Consider the following 20,585-nt stretch of genomic DNA (forward strand, 5'->3'; position numbering starts at 1 on the left):
GACTCCCAAGACAGGGAATTTCGGCTCCTACAGGCAGAGCAAAGTGGGGAGCAGGAAAAGCAAAAGAGACCTCCAACCCACGTGACAGGGGACAGAGAAGCCAGAGCCAGACGCGTGCAGCAACAGGGGGCAGGCCAGGCCAGCCGGGGAAGGGGAGCGCAGCAAACCCAAAGCTGCGGGTGCTGGGTGGGGGACACCTGGTGGCTGGAAGATGGTCTGTGATGGGGTAGGCAAGGGTAGGGCACTGACTCTGAAATCAGCAGGCAGAACCACAGGCAAAGTCCTGCAGAGCCTCAGGAGGGGAACCCAGGCCCAAGCCAGCAGCGAGAAGGAGCTGCGCAGTGCAAAGGATGAAGCCTCACGAGGAGAAGCAGGGCGAAGGCTGGCCACAGAGACACTCTGGCACGTCAAGAGAGAAGGGCCTGGAAAGGGAAGAGAGGTGGCCTGCGTGTGTCAGAGGTGGGTAAACCACGGCAGGAAGAGTCCCAACAAAGTGGAAAGGTTGGAGGAAGAGTAAGGAGGCCGAGGGTCAGGCCAAGACCACATTTACTGTGAGCTCCAGCATTCCCATCAGACTGGAGAGACACACAACACTGAGGTTTCCTTCAACACTCACTGTGCCAGGCACTGAGCTAGGCACCAAAGCTGCAAAGCACTGGTGACGGCAGAGACAGGTTCTGAACCTGCTCCTAGAATGCGGGGCAGGAGCGGAGCAAGGCTAAAGAGGAAGAGACAGTTACGGGTCACAGCCCAGGGTCCCGAGTCTTCTCAAAGCCAACAGTCCCTACAGATAACAACCCTTAAATCCTGACAGAATGCAACAGGTCACACGGACCCTCACTCCAGAAAAATGTATATATACAGGCATGCACGAGACAAAAAGCTGTATTTAACTTCAAGGGGACTCCCAAATTTCCTGAAATCCACTGAAACGACCTGGGTTCAGGTAACAAAAATAGAAGCAACAAAACAAAAACCATATGGGAAAGGAGATAATCCACTGAGTGAAAAGGCAACCCACGGAATGGGAGCAGATATTTAGAAACCGTGTATGTGATAAGGGGTTAATACGCAGAACACATGCAGAACGGCAACTCAGTAACAAAAACACAAACAATCCAATTTTAAAAATGGGCATAGGACTTAAAAAGACCTATCTCCAAAGAAGCTATTGGCCAACACACACAAAAAGATGAAAAGATGTTCAAAGTCACCAAACATCAGGGAAACGAAGATCAAAACCATACGGGTAACCACTACCAGCACAACAGAAAACCACACGTGTTGGTGAGATGTGGAGAAAACAGAACCCTTGTGCCCTGCTGGGGGGAACGTAAGGTGGTCAGCCTCTATGGAGACCAGTATGGGGGTCCCCAAAATAATTAAAAATAGAGCTACTGGGACACAGGGTGGTTCAGCTGGGTTAAGCATCTAACTCTTGATTTTGGCTGGGGTCACCATCTCAGAGTCATAAGATCAAGCCCCAGGATGGGCTCCGTGCTCAGCGCGGAGCCTGCTTGAGATTCTCTCTCTGTCCCTTTCCCTCTGTCCCTCCCCTCACTTGTGTGTGCATATGCAATCTCTCTGTCTCTCTCAAAAAAATCAATAAAATCTTTTATTTTTTTTAAAAAAGATTTTATTGTTTTATATGATAGAGATTACAAGTAGGCTGCCCGCTGAGCAGAGAGCCCGATGCTGGGCTTGATCCCAGGACCCTGAGACCATGATCTGAGCTGAAGGCAGAGGCTAAATTTAACCCACTGAGCCACTCAGGCACCCCTAAATCAATAAAATCTTAAAAAAAAAAAAAAAGAGCTACCATATGATCCAACAATCCTACTTCTGGGTATATATCCGAAAGAATTCAAATAGGATCTCAAAGAGACACTGGGCCCCCGTTTTCACAGCAGGATTATTTACAAGAGCCAAAAGATGGAAGCAACTTAAACATCCATCAACAGAGGAACAGGTAACAAAAACGCAGCATATACAAATGGTGAATATTATTCAGCTTTTAAAAAGAAGGAAATCCTGACTGGCTCAGTTGGTAGAGCGTGCAACTCTTGGTCTTGGAATCATGAGTTCAAGTCCCATGTTGGGCACAGAGTTTACTTTTTTAAAAAAAGAAAAGGAAATCCTGACCCATGCTACAATATAGATGAACCTTGAGAACATTACGCTCGGACAAATAAGCCAGTTGCAGAAGAAACAGCACTTTCCGGAGGTACCGACAGCAGTCACACTCAGAAAGTAGAAAGGTGGTTGCCAGGGGTTGGGGGAAGGGAAATGGAGTTGTTCAATGGATATAGGGTTTCCATTTGGCAAGATGAAAAGGTTCCAGAGATCAACTTGCACAACAATGAGTATATAGGTAATAGGACTGCACTGGACACTTAAAAATGGTTAAAACGGTCAATTCTGTTCTGTGTTTTTGACCATAGTAAAAAAAGAAAAACAAAAAACCACCGAACTAGAACAAAAACACACACAGTATACATGGAGAGAGAAGGGGGAAGGCGCCCCTGGCCTCAGAGGGGCAGCCGCAGCCAGAGAGAAAGGCGCGCCCGATGCCAGGCCGGGCCTTCCGAGCTCACCCAGGAATCCTGTCCCTCCTGCTAAGCCTGCTCTCCCGCAGGAGCAGAGAGATCACACTGTCCCCACAGGGAGGACCCCGAGGCCGGCAGCAGCACCCTGTGGAAGGCAGAGTGTGCGTATGTGCCGGAGGGACCCACAGAGAGACCCCGGGACCACGCCAAGTTGTCAGAATCTGCATCCACTGCACTGTCTTGGAGCAAGGCTGGGGGCAGTGAGAGGGTCCAGAGGGGCTGGCCAGACTCTCTGGCAGCCCAAGCTCCTGGGCACCATCAATCAGTCCTCTTTTTCCGGGGCAGGCCCCTCAGGAGGGGCACTGACCTTTCCCCTAGACCTCTGACTTTGAAGGCAGGACAGGAAGGAAGGGAGGGCCTAGAACCATCATGAACTGGACCATAAATGTTAGCAACGGGGTCACAGACAGGACAGGCTGACATCTCTAATGGCAGAGACTTCAAAGTACTCAGCCACCGAGGGGAGGAAGGAGTTCTAGGACAGTCAGCCTAGGAAGAAAAAGGGGCCCAGGACGGCGAAGTGGGCCCTCCAGTCCTGCAATGTGGAATCTGAAACAGCGTGGCTCAGAGCCCCCGTTCTTGCCGCCGGGGGCACCTCTGAGGGGTTTCTGCAGCTGGAACACCCACTCTAAGAGAGAGGCCAGGTGACCGACAAGCGGGCGCTGGGGGCGCGGACCGGCGCTGGGGGGCGGACGCAGAGCGGTCCCGGGGCGCACGGCCGCCGCACTCACCGCGATGCACTGCCGCATGATACAGCTCTGCTTCATCCGCCCGGGGCCCCCGAACTTCTTCATGTCCTTGCAGAAGTGGCACTCTCCGCACTCGGTCCGCAGGCAGGCCTCGCACTTGCGGCATCGCGTCCGGCGTCGGCGAGCTCCCGCCGTCGTCCGGTTGGCGGCCAACTTCACGGCGGAGGCCGGGCCCAGCTTCCCCTTGGGCCGACCTACTGCCCGGTTCTGCGGGAGAGCACACGGGATGGTGAGATGGGCCACAGGGCTGGCCAGACCCCACGGCGGAGGCCCGGGGGCTCGTGTTCCGCTCCCAACCCCAGGACCTCGGACAGCGGGCCTTACGGAGCAGCAGGGCCTTTACAGCGGCGATCCAACTGAAGTAAGGTCACGGCAGTGGGCCCTACTCCTGTAGGACCGGCGTCCCTATGAAACGGAGGGAGTGTGGGCCTCAGTTCCTGGGCCCACACTCCCTCCGTCTGGGCCCAGGAACAGAGGGAGTGTGTGTGGAGACACAGGAAGGAGACGGCCGTGTGACTGGAAGAGTCTACAGGCCAAGGAAGCCAGCAGCCCCCAGCGGCTGGAAGAGACAAGGCGGGATTGCCCCGGGGTGTTAGGAGCGAGCACAGTCCTGCCAGTACCTGATTTCAGACTTCTGGCTTCCCAACTGTGAGAGACAAAGTTTCTGCTGTTTTAAGCGCCCCGGTTTTAGGTACCTCATTCCAGCAGCCCCAGAAAGTGAACAGAGGACACCCGGCTTCTGAGAGCACATCCTGGTTCAAAGACCCTTCTGCCACTGCTGCCACGTCTCAGCACAGGGCCCCCTTCCTGCCTCGTGCCAGGTTCTGCGTCCCCATGAGGCCACAAAGGGCCACACGGAAGGCCTCTGTCCCCTTGGCCAGGAACACAAACCTCCTCCCTACTCCCGGTGGCTGAGACCTAATCATTCTGCAGGCCCCAGTCTACACTCTGCTTTCTTCTGACAGCCCTCTGTGCCCTCTCGTGTTCTGCGTTCTGGGGACCTCCTATGGGCTGTGTTCTCAGGGGCCTTCCCTTTGAGACAGAGAGCTCAGGAAGGCAGTTACCAAGAGTGTCTTGTCGGGGCGCCTGGTGGCTCAGTGGGTTAAGCTTCTGCCTTCGGCTCGGGTCACGATCTCAGGGTGCTGGAATCGAGTCCCACCTCGGGCTCTCTGCTCGGTGGGGAACCCCCCACCACCCCACCTCTCTGCCTGCTTGTGATCTGTGTCAAATAAACAAATAAAATCTTTTTTAAAAAATATGTCTTGTCACCAGTGTCCTTGGACAAGACTGCCTAGCACAGGATATGCTCAGTAAACCAAAGTCTCGCAGAGTGAGACAGAAAGCCTAAGGAGCCTTGGCTTCTGAGCTCTTCTCTAAACAGGCTCCAAACGCTCTTTTCCTGCACTCAGAAGAAAACAGAGATGAACAGAAGAGCAGTGCTAAAATGCGGAACAGTGAACCAGTCAGACACAGGTCCTGCCCAGAGTCCTGCTGTCTGGGGTGGGGGCCTCAGAGCCCCTTGCCAGCCAGGATCCGTGGGGAAGCTCCCAGGCCAGCAGCGGAGGACACCCTCGCTCAGGTCCCCCGTGCACCTGGGACTGGAAGTGGGAGGGACCAGGACGGTAGTGTGTATTGTCTGAAGCACCTTTCCAAGCAGCAGGAGTCTGCTGGAAAACGGTTCATCGGTCAGGGAGACACACTCCTTACCCCAAATTATGACAGGGTTGGCATCTAATAGCTTACAACAGCCCCTTCGCGGCCAATTAATCTCAAGCCCGGTCCCAGCCTTTTAATTTTACTTGCCTGCCACACCTGAATCCCTAACAAATGCCCCTCTTGTTACTCTGTATCACAACAGTGTAAAGGGTCCTCCTTCCAGTGACCCCTCTGCGCACCACCACAGGGGCTATCTAGAAACCTATAACCACATCAGGAAGAAACACAGTCCACCTTCCCCTGTGAATAACGCCTCGCCATCAGCCATTTCTTCTGCAGTGCAGTGGTCCCCGCAGAGAGCTGAAAATCTCACACCACCCCGCTTTGGTATTGACACCTTAGATCCTTCCCTCCAATTTGTCTTCCTAGCACCCTGCGACATTCAAGGGAGCCCGGCTACTCTAGATCTTTATCCCCCTCAACTTGCTCTCAATTCCAAAGAAGAAGGGAGACAGGAGACCTGGCTCCAGTGGCCCATCAGTCCTCGTCGACCCCACCTGGCCCCTGCTGCTCCCACAGAGCCGCTCCACACTCACTCAGTCAGGGCCCCCCTCAGCTGTAGGGTGGCCTGGCCAGCGGCCCTGGTACCAGGGAGGGCCCTGTCACACACAGGAGGAGCTTAGCAGCCCTGACACCGGGAGAGGGATGATCAGGCTACACATTACACGCGTCCATTCAGGTCAGGTACTGCTGCCAGATGAGTGGTTAAACACCAAAGTGTTCCAGAACGTCTGGAGTTGAGAATGGTACAAAGGGGCCATGGACCTGAACGCGAAGCAGCTGACCACAGAACAGCAAGTGTGCCAGACGGGAGCAGCCCCGTAAGGATGGCGGCAGCAGTGACAGTGGATATTTGCCGAGTGCCTGCTACTGTGATCATTTTACGTATGACAGGACCTTATTTTCCCAACAAGAACCCCGTGAGAGATGCCATTTCTCAGACAAGAAGACTGGAGGGAGAGGTAAAGCAACTTGTCCTAGGTGACAGAGCCCGCCGAGGACGAACACACAGCCCTGGAACAGGTCCAAGGTTAGCACCTTCCTCCACGCCCATGGCAGGACAGGTGCCAAAAAGAGGTACGGAAAAGCACACTCACTTCCAGAGAAACGGAAACCAGGAGAGTTTTTCCCTCCCTTCACAGCTCATAAGAATCAGACTCTACCCCTATAAAGAGCACGTGTCCTGGAAGCAACTCACTCCTCTAATCCCCAAAACACAGGCGACAAGGTGGACAATTCTGAACCTCAAGTCGGGGAGACAGAGGGCAGCCCAGTCCGACCTCCAAGGACAAACCAGGGGTGAAGGGCTCAAACTATGACCCCCAGAGCAGGAGATTCTAAGGACCAGCTGCTTTGGTGAAAGACTGAAAAAAATTCGCAGAGTCCAAACCTGGCTCTCCCCTCCCACTCAGGAATGTCAGGTATAAATAGCCTCTGGGCGCCTCTGGCCTAACTGACGGGGAGGACAGCGTCTCTCCGAGAAAAAACCTTGGGCACATCCAGCCCAAGCGCGTATGTGACTATGAGATGAGCCTACTTTCCAATGCACATTCCCACCCAGAGAAGCACTTCTCCAACCCACGGAAAAAACAAATCCTCCTGGGTTCAGATGGCAGCTGAGCCACCCTGGAAAATGACAGAGCCAATGACAGACAACATCCTGGAAGAGGTGTGAGGAGGCCCTGTTTTCCGAAGACTTCGACTCAGGCCCTCTCCAGCCGGTTGCCAAGCCAAGTCTCAAGTTGCCAAGAGAAGCTGCTGCCGCCCGCAGCTTCATGGCCAGCTTTTGTGGGAAGTGGGCGCCAGGTGGCTTGTCAGGAGTCAGCTGAGCAACACCTGAAGTACAGGATCCTAAGACAGACCACCCAGAAAACCAACAGGTGAGAAAGACACTGGAGGGTCTCTAAGAAGGAAGATAAACAAGCCAAAGCCCTATCATTCTGGTATCATCTGTCATTCTGTCCTCATCTTTTCCGCATGGTATCTTAAGGTTCACAGCCCAGTTCTAAACCCCACTCTATCCCACCTTTGCCCCTACTTGTTCAAGTAACCCAGAAGGCAACTTTCTTAATTTCGGCATGACCTGATTTTCTCAGCAAAAAGGAATGATGGCAGCCACCAACTTTCACTTACAAACCAGCCTTCTCAATCCCAAGGCCACTTGTTGATTTTATCAACCCAGCTCCACCTGTTAAGGTAATCTGCAGTCCACATGCCCCCCTACACAAATCATAGTATTCCAACAATCTTCTCCACCAGCTACTCGTAAGCATCTTCCTTAAAGGCAACATCAGTCCAGTAGTTCTTTTTTATTCATTCCACAAATACTTACGGAGTCCCTCCTACCCATCAGATCCTCTCCTGAATATTCATGGACAGAACCTCTTCAGTCCCTCATCTCTAAAACTCTGGGATTAAAATTACTTGGAGTAACCTAAATTAACGAAAAAACATCCCATGTTCATGGATTCAAAGACAATACTGTTAGGATGGCAATACTCCCCAAAATGATCAATAGATTCAATGCAATCCTTATCAAAGTCCCAGCTGGATTTTTGTAGAAACTGACAAGGTAATCCTAAAACTCAAGTGGAAATGCCAGGGACCTGGAAAGGCCACAGCGATCTTGAAAAAAGAATAAAGTTGGAGGGGCACCTGGGTGGCTCAGTGGGTTAAAGCCTCCACCTGCGGCTCAGGTCATGATCCCAGGGTCCTGGGATCGAACCCCACATCGGGCTCTCTGCTCAGCGGGGAGCCTGCTTCCTCCTCTCTGCCTTGCCTCTCTGCCTACTTGTGATCCCTGTCAAATAAATAAATAAACTTAAAAAAAAAGAAAAGAAAACAAGCCCTTAAAAAAAAAAAAAGTTGAAGGATTAATAAGTCCTGATTTCAAAACTTAGTACAAATCTACAGTAAACAAGACCATGTGGTACTGACATAAGGACACACAGATCAATGGAATTGAGAGTCCAGAAATAAACTCTTTTAGTATTTATGACCAAACAATTTTCAGTGACCAAGTGATTTTCAACAACTGTGTCAAGGCAATTTAGTTGGGGGAAGATAGTCTTTTTAACAAACGGTGCAGGGACATGCAAAAACAATGAAGCTGGACCCCTACCTTATACTATATGCAAAAGTGACCTCCAACATGGATCAAAACCTAAATGTAAGAGCTAAAATTATAAAACTTAGAAGAAAACAAAAGGGTAAATCTTTATGACCTTGATTTCTTGGATAGGACACCAAAAGTACAGGCAACAACAAAAAAAACCAGAAGAAATGGACTTCAAAACTAAAAACTTTTGTGCTTAAAAGGGGGCACACTCCGGTGAAAAAGCCCAGAGAATGGGAGAACTTACTGCCAATAGTATATCTAGTAATGGACTAGTATCTAGAATATATAAAGAACTGCAACAATTCAACAATAAAAGGACAAACACCCCAATTTGAAAATGGGCAAAGGGTTTAAATAGGAATTTCTTCAAAAACATATACGGGGTGCCTGGGTGGCTTAGTCAGTTAAGCATCCGACTCTTGATTTCAGCTCAGGTCCTGACCTCAGGGTTGTGAGACTGAGTATCATGGCAGGCTTGGCGCTGGGCATGGAGCCTGCTTATGATCCTCTCTCTTCCTCCCCCCGCCCGCCCCCTGCCACTGCTTTAAAACAAAACAAACCCCCAAAACCCATATATACAAATAGGGAATAAGCACATGAAAAGATGCTCAACGTCACTAGCCAACAGAGCCTACAATCCACACTGTAGACTCATTTCACACATTCACCCACCTGCCTACCCAAGTGGTTGCTGGTTGAGAACTATGTACCTGAGTCAGTGCTAGGCGCTGGGACTAGAGATGAATACGTTCCTTACTCTTAAAGGCATTACGGTGGGGTGGGGTGGGGGGGTGAGGAGTGGGGAGAGAAAAAAGGTAACTATGTAAATGCAATGCAATGTGATGTGATAGGACGATGATATTTAAAAATAACACTGACTGAAGTAATTGCTCTTTTCAACATTTGCCATCAGTAATCTACAAGAAATTATCTCCATTCATAAGTGAGGAAACTGAGGCACAGCAGAGTTAAGTCATCTGCCTCATGTTATATGGCCAATGAACGAGAAGCCAAGATAAGAGTCTGAGCAGGGGCTCTAAAGCCTGGACCCTGACATGCTGAGCCTCATCTCACTAGGAACGGAGGTTCGGAGGAGGGTCATAGACACAGGAGGTAGTGACAAAGGGTCTTAAGGGAGAACAGGCCTCTGCACTGGGACAGGGGTGGGGTAGAGAGCAGATAGTCTAGGCGGAAGGAAGAGTGGTAAGACAGAGATGTGAAACTACACGGCACATTCAGTAGCCTGATATGGCTACTGGAAAACAGCCGTGAGATGGCAGGAGCCTAATCCTGCAGGGCCTCATAGGACCCAGAGAAATGGTGTCCCCTTCAGGAGCAACATGATCACATTCTGGCACGTGTGGGAGTATTTTTTGGGAGGCTGAGCAAGGTGAAACGCGGGGAGAAGAGATGAAGACACTACAGGAGCCCAGGCTGAAGATGATGAAGGCACGGAGAGGGGACGATTCAGATGTTCTAGAAGGAGACCCATGAGGCTGCCTGAACATGGGGTGTGCAGGCAGGAAGAGTCCTGAAAAGCTCTGAGGTTTCCGGCTTGAGCAACAGGAGAACATGGGGCTTAGGAGAGGAGAGATCAATGACTCCATCATCCACACGCAGACTCTGAGGGGCCAAAGGATGTTCAAGGAAAGTGGCCAGCAGGCAGGAGGGCCCAGAGCCCATACACAACTGGGAGTCAGCATCAGTACTGTTAAACTAGTTAAATCCATGAGGTTGTCCAGGGAGAAAAGGCAGAGTGAAAAGAGGATCCTGGACACTACATTCAAGACTACAAATATTCAAGGACCAGCGCAAAAGACCAACCTGTGGAGGAATGGCCAGAAAGGCAGGCAAGGCAGAAGGTTGTGTCATCACTGAACCGGGGAAGAATTTCAAGAAGGGAAGACTGTCAAGACGGGTCAGTGAGAAGAACAGTGAAACATGGTTGTGTTTTTACAATTAAGACAGTTCCATGGGGCGCCTGGGTGGCTCAGTGGGTTAAGCCGCTGCCTTCGGCTCAGGTCATGATCTCAGGGTCCTGGGATCGAGTCCCGCATTGGGCTCTCTGCTCAGCAGGGAGCCTGCTTCCCCCTCTCTCTCTCTCTGCCTGCCTCTCCATCTACTTGTGATCTCTCTGTCAAATAAATAAATAAATAATCTTAAAAAAAAAAAAAAAAAAAAGACAGTTCCAGGTTTCCTAGCAAGCTACTCCCAACAGCAGCACAGACATTGAGCCCCCACAAGGGGTAGCCACAGCCCCCCAAACATGCTAATGTCATATTCCACTGCATAACAGATTCATCTCAACATATGCCTGTTCCCAAATCTTCGTGCATCCTGGACATTTCAGGAAGAGTCAGATTTTAGCAGCTTCGTGGGGTCTCTTCACACACACCTGTAGACTCCAGGGAGGGCTTTGGTTTGTTTATATACTAAGGGTAAGAAGCAAGAGAATAAAAACATAACAGTTACCAGAAACCCAGGGGAGAAGAAGACCTCTGGAGAATTTGAGGAAAGCTAAGGACCTTTTCCCAGAAAAACGCACACGAAGTCACCAACCTTTGCATAAAATTTCAGGAAGGTTCAGGGATCCCAGTCTTAAAATCTCACTAAGAAGCTATAATGAGTAACACATTAGTTATGGCAGCATATACTTCTGAAAGATTTTCCTCTTCATAATTTTGTAATTGTTACTTTTTTTGAAACAAACAACAATCTCTGTTATTATTATTGTTATTATTTTTAAGTGGGCTTCACACCCAGCATGGGGTCCAACTCAGGGCCTCAACTCATGACCCTGAGATGACCAAGACCTGAGCTGGTACCAAGAATTGGATTCTAACTGACTGAGCTACCCAGATGCCCCAACAATCACTTTTGGTTTAAAATAAGGAACGAAGCTACTTTCAGTTCAAGGGTTAAAAATAAAACAACAAGATGGAACAAGAAATTCTCATTAACAGCCATTCTTTAAGGGGCATCTCCTTAAACTGAAAACAGCTAAAGAATCTTCTGACACATTCTGCACTGGAGAAGCAAATCAGGTCCATGGGAGAAGGCCCAGCTAAGAGTGAGCACCGGCAAAGGGCATGCAAGGGGTCTCCTCCCACCCACCATCACCCCCTCACTCCTGGGAGCAGGGGGGACACTGGCTGCTGTGGAAAGGAGTGGGGCAGATAGGACTAAGGAAGCCCGATGCTACCCAGGTGGGGACAAAAGACTTGCACAGAATGTCAAGATGGACAGGCAAAATTCTGATGAGGGGTGGTAGTGAGGGGCTAGGTGCAGCTGCTGGAAATTACAACTGGGCAGCAGTAATTTCCCAACAGGGCCTCCACTGGGCTCTTCACACAGCAGGCGGGGAGTGTGCCTGTGTGCCTATAATCCAAGACTTCTACCCCTCTTTGAAGGACATGTTACAGAAGAGTGGGGTCTGGAGCCCACCCAGAGACTCACTCACCTGTGGAAGACATAAATGCTTTTGAGATCCTTAGAGGAAGTCCCTGTTCTCAGGCCCATGAAACCCGGAGGCTGGGAAAACTAGTGAGGAAGGGAGAGGAAGAGGCAGGGAGCCCTAAGCCATAGCCTGGAGCTTCTGCAAATGCAAGGTCCCTTGCTGACAACCATCCTCTGTTGTTAATATGGGAAAAACCAGCTGCCCTTTGACCTGGCTTAGGGGTCACCTCAATACTCCTGTGTGGGACAAATCATCTTAAAGCAAACCTTGAGAACACTGCTGACAGCTCCCGAAGAGCCACACAGAGCTGACTGATGGGTGGAGGAGGAAAAGTAATCTGGCTGCAGGGAGTACAGGTCCTCTCCTGATGGGAGTCTCTCTCCGGAGTGGCAGACCTGAAAACGTGGTTTTTTAGCCCAGAGACATATGAAGTCTTGTCTCATACCCTGTCAAAGATTGTATCTACCATAGGCCGCAGGGTGTGGCCAAATTAAAAAAACCAAAACAAAACAGGTAACAGGAACCTCAATCCTGAAACACCAACGAGAAGTCAACACCGAACACAAGTGACTTATGAATGAGAAGATGCAGGAAGGATTAGGCAGATCCAAACCGAACTGAGAAATTTTCAAACCAAGACTTGGTGCAAAGCACGACGCCAGAACCATTCCAACACGGTGCTATACTAACTTGATAAAAGTTCCAAGACAAAACCACTTGGGGTGTCTCCGGGTTAATCCAATTGGTAAAACCAGTGAGATTCAGGAACACCGTAAAGGTAGATGCATGTGCCTGAAAAATACCCAGCAAAACTCAGAAAACAATAAAGTGTAATGAAAGAATAAAATCTAACTTCGTTTGTTAGATAAAACCACTTAATGATGTGTGTGATACAATTTATGTGCAGCACAGCACTTCCTCATGGAAGAGAAAAACGCTCCCACATCGCGGCCTGAACATTCCAAAATATCTTTATTCCAGGGAGGAAAGACATCCAGGATTATAAATAAGCATCTTATTCACCTGGTCCCGTGCCCGCATGATAACTCAACCCACCCCATGCTTAATTCCTCGGACAAGTCTACCTAGCCTGTGCCCTGTTGCAAATATTGCGCTGATTACATTCCGTAAATCCTCAACTTTCTTCCCTCGCTTCCTAAACACGAATCTTCCCGGAGTAAATTCACGCCGTAAACACACCCAGGGCTTTGTTTTATACACAGATTTCTCCCCCCAGGTCCCAGGAGAGGCTGCTTTCCCTTCTAAACCCAACGGAGGCCAAATACTGCCATCTGGGGTCACGGCTTCCTCCCGCCCGGCCGCGGCGGAGCGCACTCGCCGGGTTCCGGATTCCCCGCGCCGGCCCGAGGCTCGCACCCCTTCCTGTCTCCGTCTGCCCACGGCGGGCGGCGGGCGCGCGGCGCCCAGACAAAAGCTCGGGCCGTCGGGCCCACGGGCCCCGGGCCGCGGCGTCCTCCAGCCCCGAGGCCGAGGGTCCCGGTGCAACTTTGCAAACAGAAAGGAGGGAGGCGCCGGCGGCCGCAGGTCCGGGTGCGCCCGGGGCGGCCGGCACGCGCGTGGGCCGCGGGCAAGGGCGCGAGGGGAGGGCGAGGCGAGCCCTGGCCGCCAGCGCCGGCGCCCGCAACTTGCCCGCGGGCCATGGCCCGCGCCCCGCAGGGCCCGCCCGACGGCGAGGCCCACATTGTCCCCGCGGCACGGCCGGCCACCCTCCCGCACCGCCGCTCGCACACGCCCCCTGCCCGGGCCGGCTGCGGGGCCCGCGGCGCCCCGGCGGCCGCCGGCCTGCCGCGCTCCTCCACGCCCCGCTCGGGCCCGGCCCTGGCGGCCCCGCCGGCGGCGGCTGCAAAACTTTCTCCTCATCGCCGCGGCGGCGGCGTCGCGGCCGCCCCGGGCGCGTCAGTCGGTCGGTCGGGAGGTCGGCGGGCGGGCGGGCGGCGGGTCCCTCCCTCAGCCCCACCCCGGGCCGCCGACCTGGTCCGGCTCCGATTCATAGTCGTCGTCCTCGGCGCTCACGGACATGGCCATGGCTCATGGTGGGCCCAGGCTCGCGCGCGCTGACATGGCTGGAGCGGCGCCGCCGCCGCCGCCGCCCGCCCGGAGCAGGCTCGGCTCGCCCTGGCTCGGGCTCGGGCTCGGGCTCGGGCTCGGGCGCCTGCTGCCGCGAGGAGGGAGCCGCGCCGCGCGCCTCGCACGCCCGCGCGGGAGGGGGCGGGGAGGGGCCGGCGGGAGGTGGTGGGGGGGGCCGGGGCGCTCATGCATATGCATGAAGCGAGCCAGGAAGGGGCTGGCCCCCCGGCCGGCGGGCCAATGGCGCGGCCGCGGCGCTCGGGCCGCACACAAAGGGAGCCCGGCCTGCGGTGACATGGGGGCGGGCCCGCCGAGGGCGGCCCCTCGCGGCCGGCGCGCGGGGACTGGGACTGCGTGGGGGCGTGCCCCACGGCCCGCCCGGCCCGCGCGCCACGGGATGCACATGGGTGGCTGCACGCCGCCGCCGCTCTAACAGGAAATGCACGCCCGACCTGGGGTGGGGTCTTTTGTGTGGTCCGGCGGGGCGTCTCGCGGGAGCCCGGGGGCGCACAGGCCACGAGGGATGGCTCTGCACGCGACACCGGGCAGGAGTCCCTGTGCACCCGGCAGCGGGCACACGGGCTCCCGGGTTTGCACATGCTCTGGGACCAAGACCTGATGTCCGCGAACCCGGGAGTCCCGTACCCGGAGCTTACAGGCCCGCTGGCCTTGGATACGGTCCGGTCCGGGGGCCCAGTTTCCCCCGGAAAGCGGGCAGTTGGGTTGGGCCGGTCCCCTGACACGGTCCTCGCTGCCCTGAGGTTTGCCTTGGCAGATGGAGAGGGAGTCAGCGTGAAACGTACGGTGGTGCTGGTGGGAGTTCCCATGGCGCTGCCTGACTTTGAGGTTGAGAGAGAACGCCCTGAATGCACTCTGCCCCGAGGTGGGTGCCCCACCCTCTTGGACAGGAACCCTCCTTCCGGTGGTGTCCTGGAGGTGATGTGCGCTGGAGACGATCTCAGAAGGGGTAGAGCTACAGGCCTGAACCCAGTTCTCCTAGGAGATTAGCAGCACCCGGAGGCTGGCGCAGAAGGTGTGGGTTTCTAAATTCTTTAGACTGTAAAGATTCCTCTTAATGCTTAATCCAACAGCAGCCCACTCCTGCAGAAAACTGTTACTGGAAATCCAGACCGAGGTTCATTAAGAAAAAAAAAAAAAGTATGGGTTTTATGCCCACAGCCCTTATCCTGAAGAAGGTGCTCTGACCATTAACTAGAGGGATCAATGCTGTTTCAAGCATCAAAACCACAGCTAAACTCAAGACAAGGAGTGGGAGGGCTTAGCTGGGCAGCTGGTGCAGCTATCATCTAACCGGGAATGTTCAAGATAACACTAAACAGGCGTACCCGTACCTGCTCAGTTTCTTCATCTAGAAAATGGGAAGGTTTGCCCAACCCAAGGATGAGCATCCTTCTGCAAAGAGATCAAAGGCTTTCCCAAGAAAAAGCTCATTAGCTGTGAAATCTGGTGATAACTCTGCAGTGTTGTCCAACTGTTATTCATGCCCAGGCCACTGGCCATGAAATCCACTGTGAGAACGGAAGGGACCCATAGGCAGGTCATGGCCTGGGCTTTCAAGGAAGTCAGAATGCGTGTGGCAGAGACCTTGTAAATAAAACTCAGGAGGCTTCCAGCAGGGAGTCGGCAGGAAGGAGTGAACAGGGATGTCAGTTTTACCGAGTGCATTTTGAAGTCTGTATGAAGTTTATACACCCACTGACACTATGGGAAGAAATCCCAGGAGATTTGCTCTTTACTGAAACATATCTATTCCGAGTTTCCTTCCTCCCTTCTTAAAGTTTTCACAACCCACTCAAGATTAACAAAAACAAAAAGCAAAAGCATATCCCCCTCCTCCACCTTACTCCATCCCCAAAGATCTCAGCTTTTAAAAAAAGCTATGGTGATAGACGGAAGTGTGTAACTGATGACCTCTTAGGAGCCATTCTACCCGGGAGGAAGCCCCTTTTTTTAAAAAGGGGAGGGGCTGATAAAATGCTAATCATGCTTTCACTTCATTGTCATTCACTGTGGTCAGAATGGCAAAGGTACAAAGATACCCAAACACCATAATCCATCAAGAGAGAGGTAAGGAAGTGGAACTTTTTTTTGAAGGTCTCTCGCATTGCTTATCAGGAGTGCAAGATTACTTAGACCTGTCTTTGGGCTGATTTCTTCTGAACAATTCAAAGCTCTCTTCTGTATTTAAGGAAGTAAAAAGACACGGTTCTCATTTATCATGGCACAAAGAAGAGAAAGGGAAAATGTTGATAAACAGAAGCTGGGGTAACGCAGACTTCCTTCCACCACACCATTTCTGAACTAAAAGGGGCCTCAACCAGACCCCCTCACTTCGCAAGTGAGGAAATGGAGACCCAAAGAAAATGAGGAAGTAGCTCTTAAGCCCAGGGTCCCTTATATAATAACACCACCACCGAGAGACAGCCCCCCACCACCACCTTCCAAGGATTCAGAGAGTAACAGCAGCTAATATTTACTAACCATGGTTGAAGGGCTAGAGCCAGTGCTGAGTGTTCTGTACATTACCTCATTTATCCCTTTAAGCAGTCCCATTAGGTATGTACTACTGTTCACCTGTTTTATAGAAGAGGAAACTGAGGCATATCGCTGCTCAGAAATGAAAGGACCTGGATCCGAACCCGCAGGCAGCTGGAGTCCGGAGCCTGGAGCCTGGGCTGTTAATTCCACCCCTCTAATGCCTCTGGCCATGGACAAAAGAAAAAGATGCCAAATGAGACCGGATGTAAGAATCCAAGTGAAAAATTCAAACTTAATGTTGAATTAAATTAACTGTCTCTTATTAAATTTTGTAAACTCTGTACTCCCGGTTCAAATTCAGTTTCAAGGCAGGTAGGTATGGTTCTGGTAATCTTTGGTAACCAAACTGCTGTCTGGTCATCTGTCAGGGGCCAACTCTGAAAGTAGGAAAACTCGATTAAGACACGATAATGCAGTGGGTTCTCTCCAGACGTAAGGAGGCTCGTGCCAGCCACTATCCTAACACCTTTTAAAAATTTCTCTTCTGACCTTGCGAAGAACTTCTTAATCTGCTTCCCTTGATCAAGTTTCCTTTAGCTAATCAGCACACACAATTATCCGACATTTGTTTTGTCTTAATAATATGCTGAACCATATTTAAAATACATTATGCTAGCCATGGCCCAGTAGGATTGTGATCTGAAAATTTAGTGTTTACATTGTGCTTTAGGCTTATCCTTCCTCCCTCTTGACCCCATCTTTGAGTGACCCTCGGAGCTGAAAACTCTCCCAGCTCCACTTAGCTAAGGCTTATGTTCTTAGAAAGAGCTTCCCGAAGCTCATGCCACTCGGGCAGTTGGTGCCCGCCCTGAGCCAGGAGGATCCAGAACTTCCACCAAGTGGTGAGGAAATAAACAAAAACACATGGGAGCCCAATCAGCCTTGGTCACAGTGGGCACCCATTTCTCTGTTTTCTTTCCGAGTGTCATTTAATTTTCTGGTCTGCCTATCAGATCATGAGACACCAGGAATGACCCCTGTTGGCCGAGAGATTGTGCCCAGAATCAGCCACGCTGTCTCCAGTGCGAGCACAGGTGGTGAGTTTAGGTCCTTGGGGACTAGGGACAAGCTGCCCCCGGGGCTCTGGACTTCCCTAGGACAAGGGTCTCTCCTACACCTGGCCCCTTTCCTTGGGCCCATGTCGAAAAGGGCATGGCTAAAGCTTGGGAACGTGATTCCCCAGAGGATCAGGGCAGAAAAAGAGAACGGATTCTCTCTGTCCAGACCAGCAGCTGGCTGCCATTCTCCTGAACCAAAGGACCCCATTTGTGTAAACATGTCCCTAAGGAAGGAACAGAAATGACAGAACAGGCACGCTAAGAGGATCTTCCTACTGTCCTACTACAAGTAATAATTTATATTTAACAAGCAACAGAGAATGCATGCTTCAGTTAGTTTACTGTATTTTGCCATTTGTCTCTCTGTCTTTCAATAGGGTTTTCCCCCCTTAATGGCAAACGGTCTCTTGGAGAATTATTTTTCTAATAAAATGTAAATAAGAGAAATTTTTACATTGTGTCACAGTGCAGCTTAGGAGTGACTCCAGGGTCGTCTGGATTATGGTTCAAAGACTTGTCTGGGTGACAGACCAAGGGCTGCAGTGATTTCTGCTGAGGAAATTACTAATGTTATTTAATTGCTTTCTATTTTCCCCCTGGAGAGTCATTCCACAAGCATTTAAAAACCACGCATATTTGTCATAGGGGTCCTTTAAACAGACTGAGCTTTCTGTCCAGTGGGGTTCCTCTCCTATAATGTCTCTTTACGTTACCAAAATCAACCAACAAATATTTACATTCACTGGAAGATTTGTGATGGGGCACGAGTGTTTTTGGGTTTTTTTAAGATTAGCTAATTTAACAGGTGATCGGCATTGATCTGAGAAATATTTTCCCCACCATCCACCCCATTTTCAGGTCATTTGCTGACCTAAGGAAGTTACTTCCCTTCTCTACTCATTGCCCTACAAAAATCCAGGCTAAGGCTGAGCACTCCATTTGGATGCGATAAATGAGTTCACTTGACAAGCCCCTCTCCCCTGGGTCTTGGGGTGGGGGGATCGGAGGGGCTAAAAATACATAAAATGCCAGCATCATTCTGGCCTACAACTGAGACTTCGGTAACTTAAAAACATTTTTCTTATTAACAAGACCCAATCCCCCTCCCATCATCTGTCTCACCAGCATCCAGCTGAGAATTGGGATGCAAAGTCCTGTGTTTTCAGAGTTTTTAAAGGAAAACACTAAATCCAAAGATCACTCAAGACAGGGCAGTCAACAGAGAGACAAGGCGCAAAAATGGAGTAAAAGTGTGTTTGTTGTCAATGAGTCGCTCTGCTTGCGACAGCCGAACTTCCATTCACTGATGAATGGGAGGACAAAATGCGGAAGAGCTATACAAGGGGATACATATGTATATATTTTTTCACTGGCCACCACTTAAGAGTGATGTTAAGTTCCTATTCCTTTTTTTTTTTTTTTTTTAAGATTTTTTATTTTTTAGGCTGAGAGAGAGAGATCACAAGTAGACAGAGTTCCTATACCTGAAACGTAACCTGGCTGGGAAATGTAGGCCCTCACCCTGGGGGTGTGTTGAAACGAAGGAAACCAGAGAGTTGAATCTCCTCTTAAAGGAGCTGCTAACAGGCACTGTGGGGGTGGGATGGGCTCTGATGGAGCTCTGATGCCTTTCATTTAGGGAAGCCTGAGAAATGCAAATGTACAGTGGCTGGTTTGGTGGGATCTAGGGATAGGGGAACTCTCTCTCTCTCTCTCACACACACACACACACACACACACACACACGCTTTGACTAGAGCCATAGCCTCTCTTCATTTACCATTCTTGCTTTCCTTGAAAAATGGCTCATTTCCAGCAGGCCAATTTGCCTAGAAAAGCCCCCTGGATCTATGAAAAGCCATGAGTTTACCATGACATTTAGTGCAGAAAAAGCCTGACAAGTTCATCTGTCACCATTTGAGGCGGCCATTAAACCAACTTCTTAGTTTGAGAATTGGTATTTAAGAGGGAAGGAATTGAGCATGCCTACTGTCTTTTCAGGAATAACTGTGTTTAAGTGTAGCTGCAACTCATAAGGGAAAACCCTGCCCCCCCCCCCAAATCCAACTCAGTGATGTAAGCCAACTTTTTCCTCAGTAATATTGGGGGGAGGAGGAAGGGGAGGGGGAGGGGCCAGCGAATTCATGGGGGAGGGATGATAGACTTTAAAGTTTCATTCTCATCTCCTGATAAAATTATCGAATGATCAGCTGGTACTAAAACCATCGGGGAAGGATGGGAGGGGCCCCATGTTTCCCTTTCCAGACTATTCTCCGGAGGAAAGAAGGACAAAGCTAACTGAATAATGGGGTATCAGATCACCATCACCTTAATCCACAACCTATGACACTGAACTTGAACCAAGCCTTCAGATCTACTTTCCAGTTTACAGAAATTACAAGAGATAGTGGGAAAACCACATGACACAAGGAAGCAATCAGACAAATGCATAGAGTGGGATATTCTGCAGGACAGATGGTTCTGTCTTCTCTACAAATCAATGTCCTGAGAAAGGTCTGGATTGAGAGAGAATTGAAAACAGATTCTGCGTACGGGCCTGGATGGGAGCCTGGTTTGTATAAAGCATCTGCGAAGGATGATTTGGGAAATCTCAGTATGACCAGGCATTAGGTGGCATTAAGGAACTGTAAATTTTGGTAACGTGTAATCACACGGACTTTAGCTGTGTAGAAAAATAATAAGTCTTTTGCAGAGATGCAAACTAAGTATCAGGTAGGTAGGGGACACAATGTCATGACGCCCATAACTTTCTAAAGAATATTTCCGCGTAAAAAAATAAAGTGAGTTCATGGGCGCCTGGGTGGCTCAGTGGGTTAAGCCGCTGCCTTCGGCTCAGGTCATGATCTCAGGGTCCTGGGATCGAGTCCCGCATCGGGCTCTCTGCTCAGCAGGGAGCCTGCTTCCTCCTCTCTCTCTCTGCCTGCCTCTCTGCCTACTTGTAATCTCTCTCTGTCAAATAAATAAATAAAATTTAAAAAAAAAAAATAAAAAAATAAAGTGAGTTCAAAGAAAGTGATGCCCATCCCTGCACACCCATTAGGGTAGCTGTTCTCAAGACCAGAAAGTCACAAGTCTCCGCAAGGATGTGGAGACACTGGAGCCCTTGTGTACTCTTGGTGAGCATATAAAATGAAAAAATCATACGGCCACTATGGAAAATGGTATGGCAGTTCCTCAAAAAATGAGATGTACAATGACCGTATGAGCCAGCAG

General features: G+C 50.8%; 1 protein-coding gene across 11 annotated transcripts in view; it reads right to left on the minus strand.

Moving 5' to 3' along the window:
- The window catches only part of KDM2B (lysine demethylase 2B), a 122,574-nt gene that overhangs the window by 17,133 nt on the left and 84,856 nt on the right, over positions 1 to 20,585 (minus strand). For all 11 annotated transcript variants that reach the window (XM_032311627.1, XM_032311620.1, XM_032311619.1 and 8 more), the window contains exon 13: positions 3,338 to 3,562. In XM_032311627.1, coding sequence (XP_032167518.1) covers positions 3,338 to 3,562 — 225 coding nt within the window. The remainder of the gene's footprint in view (positions 1 to 3,337; positions 3,563 to 20,585) is intronic.

Source organism: Mustela erminea, chromosome 13 (assembly GCF_009829155.1).
Source record: "Mustela erminea isolate mMusErm1 chromosome 13, mMusErm1.Pri, whole genome shotgun sequence".
In the NCBI taxonomy this organism is placed as follows: Eukaryota; Metazoa; Chordata; class Mammalia; order Carnivora; family Mustelidae; genus Mustela; species Mustela erminea.